Source organism: Dermacentor andersoni, chromosome 2 (genome assembly GCF_023375885.2).
Source record: "Dermacentor andersoni chromosome 2, qqDerAnde1_hic_scaffold, whole genome shotgun sequence".
Classification (NCBI taxonomy): Eukaryota; Metazoa; Arthropoda; class Arachnida; order Ixodida; family Ixodidae; genus Dermacentor; species Dermacentor andersoni.
Window position 1 is genome coordinate 90,200,298 of NC_092815.1, and position 27,347 is coordinate 90,227,644.

Below are 27,347 nucleotides of genomic sequence, written 5' to 3' on the forward strand. Positions count from 1 at the left end.
GAAACCTGTGAAGTAAGCAACCTTCAACGATAATTCATGTAGGATTTTAAGATGAACTTCCAGATATCATATTAAGCTCTCGAGCTTAATTTTAATTTCATCTAAGTATTTTACAATTAAAACTGTTTATAAAAGGAAAGCTGACTTTGTCTGTTTTCTGGTAGCTAGCACTTTGTGACTCACTGCAAAACCATGAAATAAAGGCCAAAGATAGCTCAGCATGTTTCAAATGAAGGTGCCAAATGCGAGCAGCGACAGTGGCAGTGCTATCTGTTTGGAGCACAAGAAAGGCGCAAAGCAGTGCGACCCGCCAGTGGGTGATGATGCACCTGGGGAATATAACGTACGATGCACTGGTGGGTCATGCTGCATATAAATCGGGACCTTAAAAAAAAGTTCTGCCACAGTGAATGTGTTAATTGGTGCCATAACTGCCACTTAGGATGCATGCTTCTCACAAGAGTAGTTTCTCCACAAAGTTTGTGCTACATCTCTAGCCTGTGTATTTGTATTGCTGTTTGTGGACAACTTGGTCACTGTAGCCATAGTAAGCCTCACTCTTAGACGGGTCGTTTGCAAGAGATGACAAAGCGCACACGTATTGCTTTTTAGCATGGCAGTAGACATCCGCTGATAGTGTTGGTAGCCGTTCTGGTTAACCCTCTATAAGCAGAGTTATACACATTTTCATAAATACCAAAGAAAGTTGGAGCTATTGGTACCCAACCACCATTGTAGCTCGTTTTGTAGAGCCCTGCACACAACTTGAATATGCTACAATTTGAATTTTATATTGTCGCGCGCTCCCGTCAAAACTTGCGATAAGGACATGGAAGAAGACGGCGCATTCCTTGGGGCCCTCACCGCATCTGACCTGATCACACGACAGCGCGAGGACGCCGAAATACGCCCTCTCATCTATCACCTAGAAGGCAAGAATGTTACGATTCCAAGACACATTTCTCGCAGTCTCTCGACCTTCTGCCTCCGAAAGGGTGTCCTCTACAAGAAAAACTCGAGTGCCAGTGACAAAGAGTATCTATTGGTCGTAGCTGCCACCCTCCGTGATGACATTCTCCTAGCCTGCCATGATGAGCCCACGTCTGGACACTTGGGGTTTTCACGCACTCTTGCAAGAGTACGCCAGACATACTACTGGCCCAGACTTTCTACCACGGTGAAGCGTTACGTGCAAAGCTGCCGTGAGTGTCAACGCAGGAAATCGCCGTCTTTGAAGCCCGGGGGGTTACTGCAACCCATCGCACCACCTAGCGCACCGTTTGATCAAATCGGTATGGATCTTCTGGGACCCTTTCCCTTGTCAGCCAGCGGAAACAAGTGGATTATAGTCGCCACAGACTATCTAACACACTACGCCGAGACGAAAGCTGTACAACGTGCCACCGCCTACGAAGTTGCCCAGTTCTTTATCGATCAGATAGTCCTAAGACATGGTGCCCCATCACATGTCATCACCGACAGAGGAACTGCCTTTACGGCCCAACTGATAGAGGACATATTCGAGCTGAGCTGCACGCAGCATCGCAAGGCCACTGCCTATCATCCGCAGACCAACGGACTGACGGAACGGCTAAACAAAACCATTGCTGACATGCTGTCTATGTATGTAGACGTCCACCATAAAACATGGGATCAAGTCCTGCCGTACGTTACATTCGCGTACAACACCGCCATTCAGGAAACAACACGCTTCACACCGTTCCGTCTTGTCTACGGGCGCGAGGTCCAGACTACGCTAGACGCAATGCTCCCGCACGACACCGACGCATCACTTACTTCCGACGCCGAGCAACTTACTCAACACGCAGAGGAAGCTCGTCAACTCGCGCGCATACACATCACGACGCAGCAGAGTGCAGACGCGCGACGCTACAACCTTCGACATCGGCAAGTCGAGTACCAGCCAGGTGACCAAGTCTGGGTGTGGACTCCAATTCGTCGCCAGGGGTTGTTTGAGAAGCTGCTGAGTAGATACTTTGGACCCTACAAAGTGATACGCCGCGTTAGTGAAGTGAACTATGAGGTCATTCCCGACGGTGTCGCGTCGCCTTGGCGTCGACAGCACCACTCGGAGATAGTGCATGTTGTTCGCCTCAAACCGTATTTCGCGCGTTACGGCGGCGCCAACCTGATCTCATACGACTTCCACACTTCCACTTTCTTTTAGTACGAATCGTAGTTTCGTAAGCATCGGGTCAATGCTTTTCTTTTGGCGGGGGGATAATGCCGCTAGGTGTCACGCGCCAGCGCTGAAAAAGAAGTGACCGCGCTTGGCAAGAGGTGGGCGCTGAAGAAGCAGAGGCTGAGGACGCCAGCTTGAGTTTTGTGTACGCCATCTTGGACAACTGTCTGTCTCGCCGACGCCGGGTACATCTTCAATTGTCTTTTCGTGACAAAACTCAAGGCATATTCTTCTTTCTCTTTCCTGTTATCATGATTATGAACAGGAATGTAGTTTCCTTCTTAAAGGTCTTCAACACCTTTATGCTCTTATTGGTTGCAGGGACTTACGACTTCGCTTGTAGCACAAATTATGCAGACAAATTACCTGTGATATTTTCTAACGATTATGGTTTCATAAAGTGCAGCGACACACTTGTTTAATATAGAGAAAATGCGCTGCTTTCAAAAGGTTGCCTAATGTAGTGACTCTGACTAATGTTGCAGCCAGTTTGCGCAGAAGCACCTGGTAATTACTCTTTTGATTTTTTCTTTATTGTGAATGCCCTTAAATGTGAACACTGTCGAATTGCAGAAGCACAATGGTCTCGGTTTCTATGCTTTCTTAACATGCATGACATTTTTGCTTCCAGAAACAAGAAGGCGCAGTGGCCACTCTATTGGAGAAAGCAGATTTTGTGAAGCTCATCAATATGATCAACGATGACATGAAAACGTAAGTGTGCACTTCTTGTACACATTGTCTTTAAATTTTTTCTATGTGCAGAAATAGTATATCACATATTTTGTTTGCACGTTGTTTGTGGGCCCCTGTCTTTCGTGCAGCTTTTGTTGCAGTGATCACCTCTCTGATATTTCCAGCTATAGCTCTGTCACCAGTATTTTAGCTTCACAGGAATTGTACCGTGATATTGTTCCCACACCCTGCTCCATTTTTACTTGAACAAGTTATATTTGGTGTTTAACCTGGTTTGGGATTCTTCTTGTGTGTCATTAATGTCATGTGCAAACCTTTTGTGTTGTATTTTATAGAGCTCTTCATGTTGCTGCAAGCAATGGCCTGATCGATGCAACTCAGGCGCTACTCCTGAAAGGTGCTGACGTGCTTGCCACAGATGTCAACGGTCAGTGCTGGCTTTTCAAAGAGCACTTTCATTCGGTCTTTCATTCTCACAAATCTCTTTTGTGCATTGGTGTGCAAGTTCTCACAAAAAACCACATGTTCAGCCGGCATTTACACCATAGTGTGTATTGTTTGTTGGGCTTAACTATACAAGAAACTTTCTTCAATATCGGGTGGTTTCTTCTTTCTCTTCGCTTGCACAAACGGAAATTGGTCAACAAGATAAACCACGAGCAAAATTCTTTTTCTTAACATTTCACAAAGCACACACACACAAAGAAATAATCTTGTTCTTAGGCAGGATATAGTAAAACATGATTAATTTTAGAAATGTTTGAACATGTAAATTATTCAAATTGAGGGTATTTTTAAGTTTTCTTTAACAAAGCTGAAGAAAGATATCATGAAATTTCTTGCATAGGCTAGGCACACACCACCTTCATCTGGCTGCTGCACAGCATAGTGTGGCATAACCAGAAATTTATTTCGAGGGGCGGGTCTCTGCCAACAACTACCACTCCCCCCTCCTTCATATCTCTCTCTCTCTCTCTCTCTCTCTCTCTCTATATATATATATATATATATATATATATATATATATATATATATATTGTAAGGAAGATATTGAACGTGCACACTGGGTCAGCAGCATCGGCAGCATCAAGCGCGCAGCAGAAGCTCAAGCTCGGGAACTGCTCGGTGCATCGTAGAACCGGCGGTCGCTACTAACCCCAATAAATCTACTTTACAAGTGGTGGAGCCGTGCTGGGTAACGTTCCACTCTACCATCCTGGAACTCCGTTCTCGGACGCTACCCTCTGCCATGCCGGACGCCGACCAGCAGACTCTTCCACCGCCACCCGTCTCTTGCCCTGGTACCGTTCGCCAACGGGAGCCTCCCATCTTCAGCGGAACCGACGACAACGACGTTGAAGAGTGGCTGTCGTCCTACGAGCGGGTGAGCGTTCATAACAAATGGAATGACTCAGATAAACTGGCTTACGTATCATTCTATCTCGCGGGTGTGGCCAGTCTCTGGTTCAGAAATCATGAGAGGGATATCCGAACGTGGTCGGTGTTCAAGACTTCGATTACCGAAGTATTTGACCGACCCGCCATCAGGAAACTCCGAGCCGAGCAGCGTTTGCGTACACGCGCACAGGACACGGGTGAGACATTCACCAGCTATATAGAAGACGTTCTAGATTTGTGCAGGCGCGTGAACGCTGCCATGACGGAAGCGGAAAAGATCAAGCACGTCATGAAGGGAATCGAGGATGACGCGTTCCAGATGCTTCTGGCCAAGGACCCACGCACTGTTGGCGACGTCATCAGCTTGTGCCAGAGCTATGATGAGTTGCGTAAGCAGCGAGCTCTGACAAGGCGACATCCCACACCAAATGCGACATCACTCTGCAGCCTGACCACCAGCCCAGAACAAGCCTCCCTGATAACCCAAATCAAGGATTTCGTCCGCGAAGAAGTTGCACGACAGCTATCTCTGGTGTCCGTTATTCAGGGGTCTGCCAGCACTTTGCCGTCTCATCTCCGTAACGTGATCCATGAAGAGGTCGCGGAAGCGCTGCCGGCTGTTCACCAGCAAGATGTCGTGACTACACCACTCACTTATGCTACGGTTGCTGCAATGGCCCCTAGCACTGTGCCCGTGCGTCGCTTCCAGCAGCCTGTGCACCGCCCTCCCCCTCCGGTCCCCTGTACCACCACTGCCGTCACTAACCCGTGGCGTACGCCGGACAATCGCCCTATATGCTTCGCCTGTAGGTATCCCGGTCATGTCGCAAGGTTCTGCCGCCGCCGATCGCAGGCGTTCGATGGCGATCGCCGCGCGCCCTATGTGCCGCCTGATCCACCTGCGCCTTACGGATCCTTCGACCCATCACCAGCTCGCCCCCAGACTGATCGCCGTCCTCGCTTCGAACGCCTCCGGTCACCCTCCCCACGTCGCCGATCGCTTTCCCCTATGCGTCGACGGCCCGTCTCTAACGAAGAGGGAAACTAGACGACGCAGTTCCTGAGGCAAGAACTGCGCAAGTGTCGACATGCCGAAGTCCTCCTCCTTTACCTGCTAATGTCATTGATGTGTCAATGACATTAGCAGGTAAAGTCGATACCGGTGCCGCTATTTCAGTTATGGATGCAAGATTTTGCCGTTCGCTTCGTAAAGTTACGACGTCTCTGTCTGGATTGTCGCTCCGAACGGCGAGTGCTCAACCCATTCGCCCTACCGCTGCTTGTACTGCCCGTGTGACCATACAGGACGTTTTGTACACGATTGAATTCATAGTTCTTTCATCGTGCTCCCACGGCGTTATTCTAGGATGGGATTTTCTCTCACGCCACAACGCCATCATCAATTGCGCTCGGGCTGAGATTGAAATTTTCCACCTTGGTGACCTGGCCTCTGTTGATGCTCATCCTGCCGCTAAAATTGTCGTGAAAGAAGGCACCTGTATTCCTCCGCACTCTTCAGCATTCGTACCAGTCTTCTGTAGTATCATATCCGACGGGACGGTCTTCTTCATGCCCTCTCATCACTTTGTTACCCGAAAAGCGCTTCCTTTGCCCTTTGCAGCTCTTGACCTTGCCGCCGGTGTCAGCACAATGCCCATTTACAATCATCTTTCATCGCCGCTATCACTGCTCCGCCGCGAATGCCTTGGTTACGTCGAGTCGGTCGATTCAACACGAATTGTCTCCGTCCTCGACGAAGCGCCTGCTACTGCCGTCCATGAACTGAGTGCCCTCTCCCTACCCGACTCAACATGCACTGGTGTGTTAAGCCCATTCATCGCCGAAGATCTGCCGCATTCGCAGCGATCTCAACTTCTCGCACTCCTTCAGCACTTCCGCCGTTCTTTCGACGTTGCGCAACCATCTCTTGGCCGCGCATCGACGGTCGAGCATTACATCGACACTGGCTCTCACTCACCGCTGCGACAAAGACCATATCGCGTGTCTGCTACGGAACGTCGCGTCATTGCAGACCAGGTCGATGACATGCTCCGTCGAGGCGTCATTCAACCTTCCCAAAGCCCATGGGCCTCTCCCGTGGTCCTCATCCCAAAAAAAGACGGTTCCATCCGCTTCTGTGTTGATGTTCGACGCTTGAACAAGATCACGCTGAAGGACGTCTACCCATTACCACGCGTCGATGATGCTCTGGACTGTTTACAGGGAGCCGAGTTCTTTTCTTCGCTGGATTTGCGGTCAGGCTACTGGCAGGTTTCGATGGCAGAGGCCGATCGCCCGAAAACTGCCTTTGTTACACCAGACGGCTTGTATGAATTCACTGTCATGCCTTTCGGACTTTGCAACGCTCCTGCTACCTTCGAAAGGATGATGGATAATGTTCTACGTGGCCTCAAATGGAAAATCTGTCTTTGCTATCTTGACGATATTGTGGTGTTCGCCCCTGATTTCGCAACGCATCTGCTCCGTCTCCAGCACGTACTCACTTGCTTGACCAACGCCGGGTTGCAACTTAACCTGAAGAAGTGTAGATTTGCTGTTCGTCAGCTCACAATTTTAGGCCATGTCGTGTCAAAGGAGGGCATTCGCCCGGATCCCGAGAAGCTACGTGCTGTTACTGCGTTCCCAAAACCTACCACTATGAAAGAGCTACGCAGTTTTATCGGCCTCTGCTCTTACTTCCGACGATTCGTTCGAAACTTTGCGTCAATTATATCGCCTCTCACGCAGATCCTTGGCGGCGCTAGAGATCTCTCATCATGGTCTCCAGAGTGTGATGACGCCTTCGCAACCTTGCGCCGTCTTCTCACGATGCCACCCATTCTTCGCCATTTTGACCCTCAAGCGCCAACCGAAATCCATACCGATGCAAGCGGTGTAGGCCTTGCCGCTGTGTTGGCTCAGCGTCAACCTGGCCACACAGAATACGTCGTCGCATACGCGAGTCGCACGTTAACCAAGGCGGAAACCAATTACAGCGTTACAGAAAAGGAGTGTTTGGCCATTGTGTGGGCGCTTGGCAAGTTTCGCCCATATTTATACGGCCGATCGTTTAACGTAGTGACCGACCACCACGCACTATGTTGGCTGTCGACGCTCAAAGATCCATCCGGCCGCCTTGCCCGCTGGGCATTGCGAATCCAAGAATATGACATCCGCGTGGTTTACCGTTCCGGGCGAAAGCACTCCGATGCTGACGCGCTATCTCGATCGCCGCTTCCCCCGAAGGCCCGTGACGACTCCGCCTGCGAGTGTACATTATCCTCTCTGAACGTTGACACTATCGCTGCTGCACAGCGTAATGATCCCTGGACTGCATCTCTGCTCGACCTTCTCTCGGATACGTCGAAAGTTCCAGCGTCACGTACGGTTCGGCGCCAAGTTCCTCATTTTGCGATTCGAGACCAGCTACTATATCGACGCAACTATGTCCCAGAGGGACGCACCTGGTTACTCGTCATTCCGAGAACCTTGCGATCACAGCTCTGCTCCCCGTTCCACGTCGACCCTCAGTGTGGCCACGCGGGAGTCTTCAAAACCTACGAAAGACTTCGACACCACTATTACTGGCGGGGAATGTACAATTTCATTCGAACGTTTGTCCGCTCTTGTCGTGAGTGCCAACGCCGTAAAGCGCCACCACACAACTCTGCCGGTGAACTCCAGCCTCTGCAATGCCCATCCCGACCCTTTGATCGCGTGGGCATAGATCTCTACGGGCCACTTCCGTTGACTCCTACCGGCAACAGGTGGATAATCGTTGCGGTAGACCACTTAACCCGTTATGCGGAGACCGCTGCTCTACCAAATGCTACAGCGCAAGAGGTCGCCAATTTCATACTTCACCGTTTTCCCCTTCGTCATGGAGGTCCACGTGAACTTTTAAGCGACAGAGGCCGTGTCTTCTTATCTGAAGTCATCGAACAACTGCTTGCTGAATGCGCTATTGTTCATCGTAAATGCACTGCTTATCACCCACAGACTAACGGTACCACGGAACGCTTTAATCGAACTCTTGGTGACATGCTCGCCATGTATGTTTCACCTGATCACTCTAATTGGGACCTCGTTCTTCCGTTTGTCACCTATGCCTACAACACCGCGACTCAGGCCACTACCGGATTCTCACCCTTTTACCTTCTTTACGGCCGTCATCCTTCGCACACAATCGACACCATTCTGCCCTACCGGCCAGACCCATCCGAATGCCTGCCCAACTCGGAAGCCGCCAGACACGCCGAGGAATGTCGCCAGCTGGCCCGCCGATTCACCTCGGACGACCAGAACCGTCAAAAAGCCGTTTACGATGCCCAGAACTCGACTCCCACTTTTCTCCCGGGCGCTCTCGTCTGGTTGTTAGTGCCACACCGCACGCCTGGGCTCGCTTCAAAACTCCTTCCGAAGTACGACGGGCCATACCGCGTTCTCGAGAGAACATCACCCGTGAATTACCTGATTGAGCCGCTAACGCCACCGTCCGACATGCGACGTTGTAACCGCGAAGTCGTTCACGTTCAGCGTCTCAAGCCGTATCACGATTCTACCGTCCTTCCAGAAACCTAAGTCGCCAGGATGGCTCCTTTATTTCCGCGGGGCCATTGTAAGGAAGATAACGAACGTGCACACTGGGTCAGCAGCATCGGCAGCATCAAGCGCGCAGCAGAAGCTCGAGCTTGGGAACTGCTCGGTGCATCGTAGAACCGGCGGTCGCTACGAACCCCAATAAATCTTCTTTACAATATATATATTATATATACACACACGCTTGAAGAAACGAGCGCTACGAAGACGCAAACTAAAAGAGGAACATGTATGACGGACAAGGCGCTATATATTGTGACGCTCTTAGGTGCATAGTGGTTTCACGAATGTGACGCGCTTAGGTGCATAGTGGGTTCATGCCTCAACAAACAGTATACGGGGGCACCGAAGGGTAGTGAACGAGGACGACGACGTGTGGCTGGCTGGCTGAATCTCGACAGGCGCTCAGTTGACCAAGGCCATCGCTTCTAACTCTACCCGGCTTCAAAGTAACGCCTTTTGTCGGCGTAACAGAGTGGTGGAGGTGCGGGGTACGACAGAACGTACCACGGAGTCGCAACATCTAGAACTTCGCCGGAGCCGTCGTCTTGCCGGTCTCTTGCCAACGACCTTCCCTATGGCTCAGGACGGAGGCGGACAAATGCCAGCTATAGTTTCACCTTCTCAAAGGTCAGCGCCAGTTGGACCTTTGCGGCACTACATGGAACCACGCTCGTTCGCGGGAAAAGTGGGCGAGGACGTCGACGAGTGGCTAATGCACTACGCAAGGGTGAGCCGCTACAACCGTTGGGATTCTGTCACTCAGCTTGAATATGTTGCACTCTTTCTGAGTGAGACAGCGCTGATGTGGTATGAAAACCACGAAGACTCACTAACAATGGGGGAGCACTTTGTCGAGGAAATTAAGAAGTGTTTTGGAGACACCCACGCCAAACAGAAACGCGCCGAGAGAACACTTGCTCAAAGAGCTCAAGCTCCTGGAGAAACATGCACTATATACATAGAGGAAATCCTCAAGCTGTGCAAAATCGTAAATCCGCAGATGTCCGAGGAAGACCGAGTCGGACATCTCCTCAAAGAAATTGCAGAAGATGTATACAATTTCCTCATAAGTCGGGAACACGTTGATTCCGTCTCAGATGTCGTGCGTCATTGCCGTACGTTTGAGACGTTGAAAACGCGTCGCATTGTGCCAAAGTTTGGACGCCTGGCGAATGTGACAACCATTGCCAGCGTCGATGAGAGCCAGTCTGCCGATCTTTCGTCTACTATACGGCAGATCGTGCGTGAAGAACTGCTGCGGCACCAGGAACTTGCGCGCGACGTCATACGACAACCTGACGCTTATTACCCGCAACACATGGCGCCTGCCGCACCCTGCGCTTCCTGGCAACCGGCGGTATGTGTCACAGACGTCAACCACAGAGGTGCTCCATGGCCACGTGAGGACACATTTACGCCCGAACACCGACCAGCAGAACACCCTCGCCCCAGCAGGTTTGCATGCAGACCGACCGTTCCTCCTGTGCAGCAGGCTCAGCCGCTCCGCTCTGCTACACGACCCCCCACGGCTGAGCGCTTCGAAGGGCAGTTCATCGATCGTTGTTTACCTGTGTGCTATAGCTGTGGCGACTTGGGTCACATTGCCAGGTACTGCAATCGCCGCCAACCACCGAGGTTCGACCGATCGACGATGTCTAGGCGGTACCGCGCTCCTCTGGGCGAAACATATTCGCCCTCGCACACATATTTAGGAAGCTTGCCTCACCAGCACCTGGAGCCGCTACGGAACCGTTCTCCAGCATCCGATCGCAGCTTGACACCACCACCTGCTCCTCGTGTAAGCCGGTCGCCCTCTCCGCGGCGTCGATACCCGTCGCCACCTCCGGAAAACTAGCCAGCGCGGCCGCTGGAGGTGAGGTCGCTGGACAATCTTCGATATCGACAGAGATACCTCCAACCATTTGTATGTTTAAGAGTAAGGTGTTTGTATTAATTGACGGGGTTTCATCCATGGCCTTAGTGGACACGAGAGCAACCGTTTCAGTGATGAGTCTTGCGTTTAAAAGCCTCCTAGGACGAAAGGTGATGTTTCGCTGGGACCGTGCCGATACGTTTCGCGGAGTGAGTGGGGAGTTGTTGTATCCTGTGGGCGTGTGTAATGTAGACGTTACCTTGGGTGGTCAAATATTTAACACGGAGTTCGCTGTTCTACCTCATTCTACGCATGACGTAATCCTGGGTCTTGATTTTTTGAAACTGTGTGGTGCCACCGTCGACTGCAAAACGGGTGAAATCAGTGTAGGTACGAGCTTTGCTGCGGCGTTTATGGAAGCCCCACCGTATCGTGAAAGTGTGCTTTGTGTATCCCGGGATACAGTTGTGCCTCCGTTATCCGCAACGTGTGTTTCAGTCGCCTGTTTCCCCACCACCGACGGAACGTTTGACGCTACCGTGGAGCCCGTTCACCTGAGTTGCATCAAGAGGAATGTACTGATACCGTATTGCACGCTGTCAGTTGTTCAGGGACGCACCAACTTATGGGCCGTAAACTGTTCGAGTGAACCTGCAATACTACCACAGGGTCTGAAACTTGCCGCCTACCATGAAGATCACGAGCTATCGCTCGCCATTCTTACAGAGGCCCTTGATTCTGCGGATGAGCGCCATTTCGCTAATGTCTGCCCTGCGGCGCACTCCTCATTTCTGACTATGGTAAACAAGTCGCTCAGCACTAAGCAGCGTCACGAAGTGGCGAATATTCTGCTAAAACATGCCCGACTGTTTGACTTCTTCCAGCAAGAGGGACCACCATTGTTTCCTCCTTCTCGTATACACCATCGCATCGATACGGGATCTGCCCAACCGCTGCGACAGAAACCATACAGAGTCTCACCGTCGGAACGCAAGGTGATCAATGACCAAGTCCACGAAATGCTAAATAAGAATGTAATCCAAGAATCCTGTAGTCCGTGGGTAGCGCCAGTGATCCTGGTTAGAAAGAAAGATGGTACATGGCGATTTTGTGTTGACTACCGCCGCCTCAACACCATCACTAAAAAGGACGTATATCCTCTTCCGCGTATTGATGTTGCTACCAACTGCCTCTCATCAGCGTCTTACTTTTCGTCTGTTGACTTGAGGTCGGGGTACTGGCAGATTCCTATGCACGAGGCAGACAAGGAGAAAACGGCATTTGTAACACCAGATGGACTTTTTGAATTTAATGTGATGCCGTTCGGGCTCTGTAATGCGCCTGCAACTTTCGAGCGCTTCATGGACAACATCCTGCGTGGTTTGAAGTGGGAAGTATGCATGTGCTATCTAGATGATGTAGTGATTTTCGGGCGCACGTTCAGTGAGCACAACGCACGTCTCGATCTTGTGCTAGACTGCTTGGACAAAGCGGGTTTGGTGCTCAACTCGAAGAAGTGTCATTTTGGAGAGCGCCAAACACTCGTTCTGGGACACCTAGTGGATAAGGACGGTATACGGCCTGACCCAGCGAAGACTGCTACGGTGGAAGCCTTCAAGCAACCTCGCCATGTAAAAGAGCTACGCAGTTTCCTAGGGCTTTGCTCGTACTTCCGCCGATTTATTCGTGGATTTGCCAACATCGCGTATCCGCTGACATGCCTCCTCCAGAAGGGCGTTCCCTTTGAATGGACTCCTGAATGTGAAGCTAGTTTTCGTGAGCTGAAGTCTCGTCTGACGTCTCATCCCATTCTCCAACACTTCGACCATGCGGCTCCCACAGAAGTTCAAACGGACGCTAGCTGTATTGGCATCGGCGCCGTCCTTATTCAACGCGTCGACACCAAAGAACACGTCGTCGCCTATGCGAGTCGTTCTTTAAGTAAGTCCTAGCGTAACTACACCGTTACAGAGCAAGAATGTCTTGCAGTTATTTTCGCAGTACAGCGCTTCTGGTCGTACCTGTACGGGCGCCCCTTCACTGTGGTGACAGACCATCATTCTCTCTGCTGGCTGGTTAATCTCCGTGATCCGTCGGGCCGGCTTGCGCGTTGGACACTCCGTTTACAGGAATATAACTTTACCGTTTCTTATAAAAGCGGCCGCCGACACGCCGACGCTGACTGCCTCTCGCGCATGCCGCTTCCAACGACGGACTGCGACGCGGACAACTTCGACTGCTATATCGCATCACTGGAGCCGGGATTTCCTGATATAAATACCTTCAAGGTCGAGCAACAAAAAGACAGAACTTTAGAACCACTGCTCATTACTGCAAGGCAATCAGCACCATCCACTCGTTTCTGTGTTCGTGATGGGGTTCTTTACAAAAAGAACTATTCTACTACAGGCCCACGATATCTTCTGGTGGTCCCGGAGAGTCTCCGTGTCTCCGTCTTGCGCGCTATGCATGACGATCCAACATCTGGACATTTGGGTTCTGCGCGAACTCTCTACCGCCTCCAAGAAAGGTTCTACTGGCCTAAAATGCGCCAGACGACCGCCCAGTATGTGTCCAGCTGCAGCGAGTGTCAACGTTATAAGCGTCCGATGAGTGCTCCTCCTGGTCAACTCCATCCAGTGCCACCCCCCAGCTCTCCCTTTGAGCAAGTTGGCATCGACCTCCTCGGTCCTTTCCCGCGTTCATCCGATGGGAATCGCTGGATTATCGTGTGTGCCGATCACTTGACACGCTACTGTGAGACAGCTGCAATACCATCGGCTACTGCAACCGAAGTGTGTATTTTTCTGCTGCGTTTTGTCATTCTCCGACATGGACCTCCCAGAGTCATCATCAGCGATCGTGGGCGGCAGTTCACTGCAGACGTGGTCGAAGAGATGCTTCGTCTATGTGCTTCAAGGTTTCGACATTCCACCCCGTATCATCCCCAAACAAATGGCCTTACGGAACGCACGAACAGAACTCTTACTAACATGCTGTCCATGTATGTCGAGTCAGATCATAAGAACTGGGACAGCGTGCTACCTTTCATTACGTACGCATTTAACACCTCAAAGCATGAAGTTACGGGCTACAGTCCCTTCTTTCTTCTTTACGCTCGTCCGCCTCGTTATACACTAGACACTATCTTCCCGTTTTCCAGCCAAGATAATCTTTGTATATCAGAGACAGTCTGTCTTGCTGAAGAAGCCCGACGACTTGCTTCGTTACGCACTCTTGTTTCACAAGACCGCTCGAAGGCACGCTGCGACCGCCGACGCCGACACGTGATATATGACCCTGGTGATTTAGTGTTGCTCTGGAAACCAACCAGGAAACGTGGACTATGTGAAAAACTGCTGGCCCACTATGTTGGACCCTATGTTATTACGGAGCGCATCAGCGAATTAACCTACCACATACCACGTCTCACATCAAATGGCCGACGGTCAGCAAAGACTGAACTTTCGCATGTCGCCCGTTTAAAGCCCTTTATTTCTCGACAGCCTGTTTGACTTGCCCGGCGGGCTTCGTCTGTACGGAGGGAAATGTGACGCTCTTAGGTGCATAGTGGTTTCACGAATGTGACGCGCTTAGGTGCATAGTGGGTTCACGCCTCAACAAACAGTATACGGGGGCACCGAAGGGTAGTGAACGAGGACGACGACGTGTGGCTGGCTGGCTGAATCTCGACAGGCGCTCAGTTGACCAAGGCCATCGCTTCTAACTCTACCCGGCTTCAAAGTAACGCCTTTTGTGGGCGTAACAATATATTGTAAAGGCGTTTATTAGTCACCATGTTTGGGACCAACCGTTAGTTAGAGCAGAGTATGGACTCTCAGCCTGAGCGGCATTTTCCGGTAACAGCGCTGGAGAGCGTGACCCACTAGAAAGCATTGGAGAGGATAGTGAACACTATAGTGTTCCTGTTCTACGCTACAATTACCCCCGGGAGCCAAAAGGGAGTCGTCTGGTGACCTAACAGCTCCTCACTATGAGTGGATCATAATACGGCTTGAGGCATTTGACGTTGACGATGTCTCGTCCGTGGCTGCGCATGTCCGAACACTGTTCAATGGGTTCGATCATATGGTTCATGGGGGATGCACGCTTGACGATACGGTATGGCCCTTCATACTTGGGCGGTAATTTTGAAGAGAGCCCAGGTGCAACGGAAGGAACGGAAAGCCACATAAGTGCTCCAGGAAGGAAGGTGGGTGCAGAGGTGGTGTCACCGCGAGTGTTCCTCTGGCGCTCTTGGTCATTAGAAGTATAGGCTCATGCGAGATCACGGCATTCTTCAGCATGTCTTGCTGTGGCAGAAATGGGCGCACATTCAGATGCATCCGGCCTGTATGGTAGAATTGTTCGTGATGTGCAATAGGTGCCTACCGTATGGTAAGAAAAAGGGCGAAAAGCCGGTGGTGCTCTAAGTAGCGGTGTCGTATGCATAGGTCACAAACGGTAGAATGACGTCCCAATTTGTGTGGTCAGAGGCGACGTACATTGCAAGCTTGTTGCCGAGTGTACAGTTGAAGCGTTCTGTAAGGCCATTGGTTTGAGGATCGTACACCGCAGTTATGCGATGAACAACTTTACACTCCTTAAGAATGGCTTCAACTACTTCAGATAGGAAGATGTGTTCACAATCACTGAGCGCGGACTTCTTTATGATGCAAGGTGATTAATCGATGAAGCAGGAAGGAGGCAACATTGCGAGCTTTAGCTGCCGTGAGGGCGACAGTTTCAGCATATCGCGTGAGAATACCGTATTTACTTGCATAAGGATCGCACTTTTTTGTCAAGAAAATTGACGCGAATTCAGGGGTGCGATCATTGCGCTGTTTAAATTTCCTGCAAAAATATATATATATTTTTTTCATCCTGCGTTTGCCAGGTCAACAAGCAGGCGGCTGCCAAATATGGCGGCCGGCGGAGCAAGCCAAACACGCCGAACGAAATTTTTGTTCTTCTCGTGAGTACATTACGCGCATTGAAACAGTTTCTTCCGTATCAGTTATGAATAATATTGTTAATATCGGCAAGTTTGCGACAATAACGTAGCCATGTGCACTTTGAGGGGACGGAAACAGAGATGGGCGCGCGTAGCTGCCAGTGAAACGGATGGTGGGCATGCTGCGGGAATTGCTACCTTTGTCTTCACTACTATCCTAATACGGTGTTTTTCCGCTAAGGGTGGGCGAATATCTTAGCTGTGTTACAAGCGTCGGCGTATGAATAGGGTACACTTCTAACGTATCAGTGTAAACGTGGCCACTGTAGTTGCTGCTCGTGATTTGTTGCATGCCCACGAGTGCAGATGAGAAGAATCGAAAGGCACCTTTTTGTTGTTGTTGGCCAAAACCATTATGAAGCCTACAAGAAATAAAGCCAAGGCAAGTTTGGTTGTAGCTTTCTTATTATTATTATTATTATTATTATTATTATTATTATTATTATTATTATTATTATTATTATTATTGTGGAAGTGCGGAAACCAAACAGAAGTTCACTAGCAGACGAAATGGACATGTCCACTAGATGGACTTTTACATAATACTTCCCCTGTACCGCTACCTGTGCATCTGGTACATGGCATTCTATGCGGTATAGTAATGTCCAGCTGCAATGCAACATGTGCACATATCGACACTATGTGACACGCATGTCACATCGCGTGTCTCCTCGCTTGCTAGGATGCATTTATAGGGCATTTTTCCACTGCATGTTAGCAGGTGCTGGCGTGGCTCAGTGGTAGAGTAGCCGACTCCCACGCAGCGGTCCTGGTTTCAATCCCGGTGAAAAAAGTTTTTTTCTTCTCATTCCTGGCGATAGCTGCTACGAACACAGGACGCCTTTGGCAGCGGCATACACCATCGCCAACCAAAATGGCTATTGGACAAGCCCATAACAGCTTATGCTGTAAAAAAAAGGGGAGGGGGGGATTATTATGTGTTTCCTAAACAAGCAAGTCACATTATTTTCCAAATGCTTGTTGAAAATGTGGGCCCCGTGGTAGTTGCAAAAATTAACGGTACTGCAATCGAGTCAGGCTACCAGCAGTTCTTCTGGTTGCGCGCTTCCGTCAGTGCAGCTGCGTCCCGTGTGGTTGTGTTGTTGCTGCACATTTGTTCCTAGACAAGCAAGTCGCATTATTTTCTGAATGCTTTTCTCCTGTGCAGCATGGTGTACGATTTGGTCAGGTGCCAGAAATTAGAAGTTCTTCGATGACTTGAAGGCCTGGTGGGGTGCAACAATGTCTCCAAGTCTTATGCATGCACTCATCCCATCTTTATCTGTGTGGAATTTTGAATGCTGATCCCCTTCAGAAGTTGTGGTTAACATGATTTGGAATGAGGTAGGGAGGCGGCGCCATGTGTAGGGTCACAATGTTCTGTACATAGTAGAGGGGACCACTCCTATGACAGCCCCCCATTCGCACCAATGTTATTAAAACCAACTCAGTTTCACAGCTCCACTGAAAACATGGGCCCCGTGGCAGTTGTGAGAACTAGCAGCACTGCGATTGAGTCGCGCTACTGGCAGCGCTTGCGGTTGCGTGCTGCCTTCGCTGCAGCTGTGTCCCGTGTGGTTGTTTTGTTGTTGCGCATTTGTTGCGTCCTGCAGAAGTTAGTTCGGAGATGTAAAGCCTGGCTTGCGTCAAGCATGCATTATGCCGACGTGTCTTGCTCTGGGTTGAAAAAGCAGCTACAAGTCGTCAGCTAAGCGTCACCTTTAATGCGTAAGCATGCTTTGATGAGTATCACAGGTCCTTCACATGAGAAGTGTAATGCCTTGTATCTGCACAACAATGCGTAATTTGCAGTTAATCGTTATAGTAATAAAAATGTCTATAATTAGTACCTTTATAAGCAATAAGGGACAATTTAAAAAAATTTGATCAGCGAGAATACCCATAGCAGGGTCAATGAAGGGCCCTGCCCATAGGGGTACATAGAGGTCCATAGAAAATGCATGGAGAATGTTATAGTAGGGGTCGGCCAAATGAAATTTGGGGATGGGCTAACTTGAAATTTGGTGGTGGGCGAACATGAAATTTGGAGGCAGACCAACTTGAAATTTGGAAGTGGGCCAACTGAAATTTTATGGCGGGCCAATGTGAAATTCAGGGGTGTGCCAACTTGAAATTTGGGATGGAGGCGGGCTGCCGCGCCGCTACAGCAGCGGCCAACGCACCCAACCAGCAGCCGGGCTCAACCGCAGCGCCGTTAGTTCTCCCGACCTCGGTGTGGACCACATGCTTGCGCTGGCCAATATGCGGAGCTGCATAACTGAGCAGGGGCCGTTCACCTTGCGCGATACTATCACCTTGGCCATGCTTTGGCAAATCCGGAAAATAACTAGCGCCATTCTGTCTACGTGATTTTCCTGTCTACGTGATTTTAACGTCATGGTGTCTTTGGGTGCTCTGGACATATATTGTATAAACGAACATGTCTTTCGGCATTCAGCTGCTGGTGGCGTGTAGTAGAGGCAAGAGAGGTGATAGTTCATAGTTGTCATTTTAGTAGCATCTTACATGTGTTCTTTCGTGGCGATATTTGTTGCCTATTGGTGCTGTTGTGTATTGTGTTGCCTTGTGGGAGCAACAAGTGTCAATGGCAGTGTTTAGGAGCAGCTTTCGTCTTTGCTCAGCTCTACCCATCTTCAAAATAAAGAGCCATGTCTATACGACGCCCCTCTGGCGGTGCCTGATGGCTGACACACACACACATAGAAACAAAGCGTGTCGTTTTATAATATCACCTAAATTGAGTTTCGTAACTGCGTGAGTTAGTTGTAGCAAAATTTATTCATTAAAATAAAACATTTCACACTTCCTTTTTCCATTTATTTTACCTATAGCAGCCGTAGCCAACCATAGTCGGTGCATAGAACTCACACTGCAGCCACTACACTCAAAAACAACACACCCGAGCCACTCTGCACTCGGACGATGCACTTTCTCATGCAATGTGAAGGGTTCAAGAGTATGTGTTGGTAGGGCACGCTGACGTCACGAGTAAGCAGTCACTTGATTTATTGAATGTGACTGTCGCAGCGACAAAACTATCGCAGAAGGTGAACGTTTTGGAATATGGCCCCTGGTTCTAGGAACGTTGCTTTGGACCGCTACTAGCCCTCACCTTGCTTTCACAGTCAAGCTTTCCCTTTCATCCATGTCGCTCTTTTGGAGCCCACATCCTAAAACTTTCTGTTCCGGGGGAAAGGAGGAGAGGGCGTTCGTCAGAAAACTTCAGGGTGGTTTTGATTCCCTCCCCCAACCACTCCCCTGACTACACCAATGCTGCATAGTTATTTTAAACACTGATTGCTGAATTGCTTCATTTGATGTTTGCAGCATGTGTTCAGCATCTCAGAATTGCTGACATATGCTGAGTAAGTTTGATACAACCTGCAAGGCACTATACAATGCCTGCCTCTTGTGTGTATGACACACATAAATTCGCATGTGGCCATGACCACATGGTATAGCAAGTAGGCCACAATAATAGAAACTCGGTGATGCAGTCACGCCTGATATGAATTTTGGGCGATATAAATTTTTAATAAGTCCCGGCCCAAGTCCCTTAGCTTGCAACATGCTAAATTTTGAATGTTGTGAACTGTTTTGTGCTCCACAGTGGATGATAGGAATGATCAAGCCGTCATGCTATCCCGGCAGGGAGGTCTGGCGCGCCGGAAGCATGAGACACTGGCTGTTATCAGGTCGGGAGAGTAGCCATGCCTATACCCCAGTCGCATTCCTGTTTCCATTGCAACCTATGTCACTTTGCCTTGATGTCACCTCTCCCCTCCACAATAAAAAAAAAAAAAGGAAGAAGCTTTTTCTTTGTGCAGTGTCATGTAACTTGTCGGCCGTCTTCGAACAACTTGTAACTTTATCAGGAGGTGGCAATCACATGCAACCCGGTCTTGCTGCATCAGCAGGATCAGCGTTATTTGCTTCTGTAGGTAGTCGTATCTCTGTATTCCATGCATTCCATTGCCTTCGAGGCTGATCCCACGATATGAAGTAGCTTCATCACCACAAGTAAAAGCAAACACATCATGTCCTTGACAGGCAGATCTTGAAATGTTGGCCACAGAGCACTCGAAGTGCACAGCCAATATGTGTGCTAAACAAGAGCCCCAGTGATTCGAATTCGGATCAGCCATATAGGAGCACTGGCTGCATGCCACATGGCTACAGTAGCGACTTGTTACTTTTCCTTTTCATGCTCGCTTTAGTTGCTTTTATTTCTGCATGGAGAAATACAGTGCTGCAACTGCCTAAATATCCGATCCCTTGTGTTTATGGTAATACCAAGATTGGCAGCGCTGGGTCAACGAAAAGCCACATTTACACACCTCTGGAAATAGCACCTCCGGAAACCAGATTTTCTCCCACATTTCGAAAACAACACATTAAAAAGTGAAATTTTCTTAAATTATGCTATGTGTTTCTTCCACATGTTTAGCCATAATACTTAAAAAAGGTTTTAGAATTGCAGAAAGAAATTGGAAATTTTTAAGTGGTCAGCCATTTCATTGCAGTGTCTCCCTTTGATTTCTCTATTGTTTTAATTGTTCTCGGGTTATACAAATTTTCGCACTGTCCTGAGAGAATTATGTCATCAAGATTCTACTGCACAAAATGCAATGATTTTGTTTAAGTTCGCAAGTTGTCACTATTTTCAGCACAGTAAAAACTCAAGTTGTATCCCACGTGTCCAGCAAAGAAACTTTGAATTGTCACATTCTTGAATTATCTAACATCTAAAGGAAACCTACTCATAAATATTTGGTACATACCAAATTTATTATGTAAATTAGTGATGCCCATCTGCTTTCTTGATGAACTTTGCTTGTAGGCAAGAGTATTTAGTGTCACTGTTATGTGCTTCATGGTGCACGCATTGTCAAGAGCATTATAAGAGAAACTGCTCAAGAACTAAGAACTCTTATAAGCATTCATGGCAGTTCATCATGACTTGAGTGTTGAGATGTTTTGTATCTTAGCCGTAGGCATAGGCATTGAAAGCTTTGGATCAGGCGCATTGCTTCAGATTGAATGTTGTGTTCTGGCATCATGACAATGTGGCCAGCTGCAGTATTGTCATTTGTATGCATTGGTGCTCTCCTCACCGCCAAAGCAGTGCATGGCACATGTGATGTGCATCTCAGGATTGAATTAACTAATGCACACCAACTTGGTAAGGAATCCTTGAGTAGCTGATGCCGTACAACTATATAGTTGATGTAACCATTGCATGTTCAGGAATATTTAGATTTTGAATTGCTATATGTTAATTTAACGAGGTTTCACTGTATAATTTACCAAAAAGAAATAAGGGCAGCCTCTAAGTGACGATTTATGACTTTATGTTATGAATACTTCTGACTGTGCTTCGAGCTTAATGTACACCAGTATATGCCTTATGAATTTGTGTGTACACTTGCTCTCAGGCCACACACCTGCCCTCTCCTGTGCCAGGAGCAACGAAGTAGCCGAGTGCCTTGCTCTTATCCTGGCCGTGATGCCTTCATCGAGCCCTTTCCGGATGGATGGTTTCTCACGTGAGGCTTAATCTCTTTTTTAAAGATATGTATGTTTTATTCATGATAACAAAGAAAACTCGGTGCTAAGAGTGCTTATTTAAACATGTTTTGAGACCATATTTTCAAGGGCTGCATAAAGACAGCAAATTTGGGCTAGTTACGGTTCTTTCTTAAAGGCATGTAACAGCACTAACAGGGAGATAAAGAAGGCAGGCAGATACAAGTGCTAAGTCACAACTGAATGTTTTACTTGAAGATATGACATATGTACACATGCACAGGCTGATACCACTTTGTTTAAGCAGTAACGAAGGTAGGTACATTAAACACCACAAAACAAAAACCATATGTCTCGCCGAATCTAAGTTGGCAGGCATGATCAGTTCTTCTATAGTCTACTTTATATTCATATTATTTGCTTGCAGTACAATAAAAGGCTGGCTTGCACATACATCAAGGTATTTCCTATTGAAAAAAGCATATACTACTTCTTATGTTGTTATGTTACTTGTGTGTAAATCCACCCAAATCCACAGACACAGCCACACATGTTGCAGTGGCAAGCCAGGTGGAAAGACTTTGATTTATCAGTTTTGTTTACATTGTGTGTGTGCGTACGTGTGTGCACGCACGCATGCTTTCTCTAGTAGCACCATTTCGGAGTCAAAGCAAAGCAAGCACTGGCTTAAAGCCATTGCTACTGCTTGTCAGGAAGTGATTTTATTTGGCAGTAGGTGCAGCAGATGGCAAACAAACATCACTCAACACAGTGAGCTATAACCAGCTAAGCAACCGCCAATTTTAACTAGCACTTTCACTGACATGCAGGCCGCAAAACCACTGTTTCAAGGGGTGCCAAGGCATGCCTCCAAGTTTGCAAACAGCCACAAATGTCTTCAGCTCGTGCTGCTTCTTGAACGATCTGGAGAAGGCTGAAGCACTGCAGTGACGAAAGCAAGCAGCATTCACTCAGTTCTTTCAATAAACATGTGGCTCACTGTAACTAGCAGCATGATTGTGTTTTGTTTCTTACTTTTCACTAGGAGAGGGAGGATGTTCGATACAGGTGGATCTAGCCTCGCGAGACTTGCCAGCAATTGCTCTGCCCAAGTGGCGCCTTTCAGGACAGTTTAAAACAATCTGTGGGTACGTCGTTTAGTGTGTCATCATTCAGAAGTACAGCGCATGATGGGTGAGCAAAAGGGCATGCACAGCAAGATGGAACAAGGCACAAGCTCGCAACTTGTGGGCCAACCAGTCCATGCATGCATCTGGATCACCCGCCCCCCGACACAGTGCCTTGGAATAATTCTGCTAAATGTTCAGCGGAATAAGTTCATATCACTTAAGAACTTCAGAAAGAGCCTAAACACCTCTCTCCTGAATGTCCAATGTCCTCGTGGAAGTGCCAAGTTGTACGCAACATGTGTGTGGAGCACCTCGACGCTGAAGAGCCTCAACCAAATATTTGCACTCTGTAGCAAGTCAAGGACACACCACCATATAGTATTCAGCATCACCACGAGTCTTACAGGTCGCACACAACGGTGACGTGGTGAGTCTAATCTTGTATGGCCATGCTGGAGTACACGCTTATCCTGTGCACAGGCGATGAAGCAGGGAAGTCTCTGGCCTGCTCAGTCCCTTCCTCAAACAGAACTAGTGAAGTGGCAAGCATGAAAGATTAAGAATGCTCAGTGGTTTGTCCTAGAAGACACTAAGGGTCTCTGGGAGCTTTGTTGGTCCGAATATTAAGGCATCACAAGCAAGTCTATCAGCCGTCTGAATTCTTCCTACTCCTACATGCAAGGGTTCACCAGTACCTTCACATGTAATGACCACTCTAGTGGAATTGTCGGGTGCGTTACCTGCCAATTCCCCCATAATTCACCAAAGGATGTACAGATGTTGGCCATTTCGTGTGGTCGCACAGCTAAGAAAAGTATCTCCCGAAAATTTGATTTTTCTGTTCTTATGCTCAAAAGTTGCCATTGGTCTAGCCACATACAAGAAAGCCAGCCAGTGTAGCTGTACAGGACTGATAGATTATCATGAAGTCTTAAGGAAATTGTAGCGCCAGCATTTCAGCCCCGTAGCTTAGAGAATGTTAGTACATCTTGCTGCCGCCATCATGCAGCCCTCATCGAACGAAATACTTTAAAGGAGCCCTAAACCACTTTTTATCGAAGTGGAGAAATGCATTTGAAGTGAAAATAGGCTATTTCAGAAATACTTTGCTGCAAAAAGTACTTCAATGCATTCAGCAGAAGTGGAGTTATTGGCAATCAAACACGGCCTCCGCTGTGCTGCCCTTCCTTCTCCAATGCCTTGCACTGCAAAGGCTACAGCACAGAGGGGCATGCCCACAACGCTCCGCCTTCTAAATGTAACCATGGCGCGCTGTTCAAATTTCATTTTGGATGTTAATGTAGATGCCACGACTTCCACCTTTGGTGCCTCCAATGCGCTAAACGTAAGCCAAACGCGGTTGTCCTTAGCAAGCTGCAGTCCGCTTAGTCAATGGACTCATGGTAGCACCCTGTGGCAGCCGCAGTATCTATACAATGTAGCCGACCGCAGCTTGATGTCAGCTATCAGCCAATAGCAGCCGTCTAAGGGAATTACGAAATAAAGCGTACTATGATGAAATAAAACATCCAGAAGAGAGTGAGCATGGGGTCGCCTCCTGCTGAAAAGAGCATTTTTGAGAAAGGAGACTTCCTGATCCACTTTCGAGTTCCACACACTGCGTATGAAAGCACAACTTGGCTGAGATGTTCACAGCAGTGTCTGCTACCCGCAGGCTATGTTATTTCACCAGGCCTGAGGGGTGGTTCAGGGCCCCTTTAAATAGGTGGCCAAATTCACGGCCTCTGAGACCCCTCGCACTGCATAATGCCCATGCCAGTACGCAGCATGTTGATATTCTCAGACGCTATGATTGATTCTAAATTTCTTCACAAGCTTTCTTCAATAAGCGTCGGGGTTGGCATTGATACACCTTAGAGGCTGCACCAAGTCTGGTGGCAGCATGGTTTATGATCACCGTCAGGATGACATCCCTTCTTACCTGCCTCATTTGCAATTGTTACTATTATCATTGTTTGTGATGGTCAGCACACAGGAAAGATTCACTGTAATGAACTTTATTGTGTGCAGTTCATTGCTTTATGTTGCTCGCTTTTAATGATCCACCACCTCTCCACTCGGCAAGTCTTGCTTATTTGATATAGAACCTAGATATAGTTATGAGATGGCCGAGCCACACTTTTTCATTGGTGAACTACATGTTAACAGGGTGATCCTATTGTGCTTTTTTTTCCCCTTCCTTTTTTTGCAGGTGTGAGCAGCCTCTACCGACAGGGGGGCCATCTCTCGGAGCTGTTTAGCGACCAAGCCAACCACCACACAGGGGCACGACCATCCTCTGCCGACAGCCGCGATTGTTCCGAGCCCTGTCAGAGCTCTGACTCGGAGTACTACTGACGGTTGCTGCTGCCCGCACTGCTCCTCATCAGCGGCTATGGTCCGAGCAAGGAGGTCACTGGGGCCCTTGCTTAAGCGGCCAGTATCGCTGTTGGGGTTGTGGCGCTGGGCGGCAGGATGTTTCTCTTGACAGCCCTTGGCCAAGTCAAGGTTTTCTTGTTCCGTTACTGCTCAGGTCGCTCTCTTTGTTTTGCCTGCGACCGACCTTCGCTAAATATGGTGCCATGATACATAGGTGGGCCTTCTCACCCTTGGAAGTGCCACTGAAAATGCGTTTTGCATGCGACTCCAACCCAAAGTGGGGGACAGACAGTCAGTGTTGCAGCATTTTTCGTTGTTCAGTCCTTGTTCCTTGCATGAGCCTGGCAATCACGCATGCAAGGTGCTGTGAAACTACACTGAAATATGGGCTCGGCATGCTGGGAGCCACGCAGTTTGTTCCCCTTTGCTACAACCACCAAGAGAGAGCTTGATTTTTTTTTATGACACATGATGCGTTCAGCTTCTAAAAGCACTCTGATTGCTCTCAAAGGTACATGACTAATTGATCTGCCACGTATCTTGAAGATGTAGATGCTTATTTTTATGAACTGCTCAATGCAGATGAGTATGCACGCACATTACTTTTTTTTTAATCTCCTTTGGCTTTCATTAGTTCCCTGTGCACTAAGGAGCCTTCAGCTATTGTTAGCTGTAGTTTACTGATGAATGGAAGGCTTTTTCCACTTTAGTTCAGAAAAGCAAGTTGTTGACGTACTTGCTTCTTCACTGTGACCCTTATCTTGGCATTCTCAATTTGGTGGTTTGAGTTTGTACTTGTCAGTTATGTTTCGCTAAAACCTCACGCTGTTGCATGTATCTGCCAGATTTAGTTTCACCAGGATTTGCTGGCAGCCGAAAACATTAGCTTGCTTTCAGGATTTTGTCACTGTTGATAAGGACACCGGACCTCGTAGTTGCGACAATCCTGTCTTAACTACACGTGTCATCCTTAAAACTGAAGCAGCAGGCGGCAAAAGTACTCTTTCTGCCGTCCAAAGTGAGCCTAGACTGCACCTACTGTTGCCGCCGCCTTTGCCGCTGCCTCCATTGTCTCTCAAGTAGTGGGAGGTGTGATAATGCATTCCACCGCAAACGGGTTCTTTGGTGGTCGCATTACCTACATTCGCTGAAGTGACATTTTGTGCCAGTGCAGCTCTATTGAAGTACTCCAACAGTTGATAAGAAATTGCCGTTTTGGCTCTGTCACTGGACCTGTGAGTGCGTGTTTATCAAGAGAAAATAGCATGTACAGAGTCAGCTGAAGGCACTGCTCATGACCTTTTAACTTTGCCTTTCAATTTTTGGTTCAGTTGAACCTTTTTGCTTGTCGACAACTAGTCCCTGTGTGTAATCTGAAGTGTGCCTCCCCCCCTTGTAGGTTTATAGGGGAAGAATGTGCAAATGCGATAGCATAGCTGAAGTTAGCCATAGCATTGGTGTTGGCAGTTTCAAGTTATGCTGCTTTTCAAGAAACAAATTGGAGTGGTTTTCTTGATACAATGTTGTGTGTATGTTCAAGGAATAGCTATGTAATGTCAAATTCTTAGCTGTCCATAAGGTCCTATGCCTGCTTTTTCTTTTTTTTCTTTTAGTTGCCATGCTACCAGCTGCATTTAAGTGTAGCAGTGGCTGTCAGGGCTGATATGGCAATGAAGTTGCACTGTGTTGCGTATTATTGCTCTGCAGACTTCCCAGGTTATTTTGTTCAGTAACTGCCTATGCCATCAGTGGTGTCTAGTATGTGTGCAGTGCTTGCTGGCTAGAGGTTTTACCATATTTACACGCGAATTGGAGAGATTTATGTTTTGCGCGACTGTGTAATAAAACTGTCTTGTATTAATTGGCTGTGCAAGAGGATGAATACCAGCTGCGCATAAGGTGATTATGACAAACATTTGCACAGCCGAATGTCAGTGTAATGAATTGAAGACTGACATGCTGAATTATCATACATAACAAACTAATCCTAAGGTTTGTTTGGTTTGGCCATATGTTGCCTTAGTGGGTATTATTTTTCTTTGATTGACCCAGTTATGCAGTGACATGATGTCACTATTACAAATTTTCTTTTGAACTCGGCTAAGAATTGGCACCATCCTGCGTATTAAGGCTGAACATCTTTTGAACAATCTAGAGTGAGTTTATAGCACCATGCCTGTACACTTTTGTGGTAAATACTGGGTAAAATTGCATCATTTTGTTACTTTAGGTGCTACTTTATTACAACAAGGTTCAATTGTATATGGTTAACACAGAATAGCAGCTGTTGCACTGTTGCGTGCATCTGCAAAAAAATTCATGATGGAAGATGCCAGGTAGCTTAAGGATTTTTGCACGAACATAAAATGAGAGTAGCATGTACAACTTAATTTGAGCTTGACAGCATGACTTGAATGAAAATCTCAATTATTAAGATGTTTCATCGGAAATTAGGAGCCTGCTAGTATCTTTCATAGGCAACAAGACATATGTGACAAGGTTGAC

The 27,347-nt window shown here is 48.1% G+C and overlaps 1 protein-coding gene across 4 annotated transcripts in view; it reads left to right on the forward strand.

Annotated features, from left to right (window-relative positions):
• LOC126541645 (uncharacterized) overlaps positions 1-26,703 on the forward strand; it is a 129,466-nt gene extending 102,763 nt beyond the window's left edge. For 3 of the 4 annotated variants that reach the window (XM_055076807.2, XM_050188502.3, XM_055076805.2), the window contains 4 exons: positions 2,835-2,917; positions 3,235-3,326; positions 21,243-21,353; positions 24,676-26,703. In XM_055076807.2, the coding sequence (XP_054932782.1) occupies positions 2,835-2,917; positions 3,235-3,326; positions 21,243-21,353; positions 24,676-24,821 (432 nt within the window). In that variant the 3' untranslated portion in view covers positions 24,822-26,703. Of the gene's footprint in view, positions 1-2,834; positions 2,918-3,234; positions 3,327-21,242; positions 21,354-22,163; positions 22,345-24,675 lie in introns of those variants that run through there. The other variant, XM_055076806.2, reaches the window with a different exon arrangement.
• Positions 26,704-27,347: the final 644 nt, after the last annotated feature.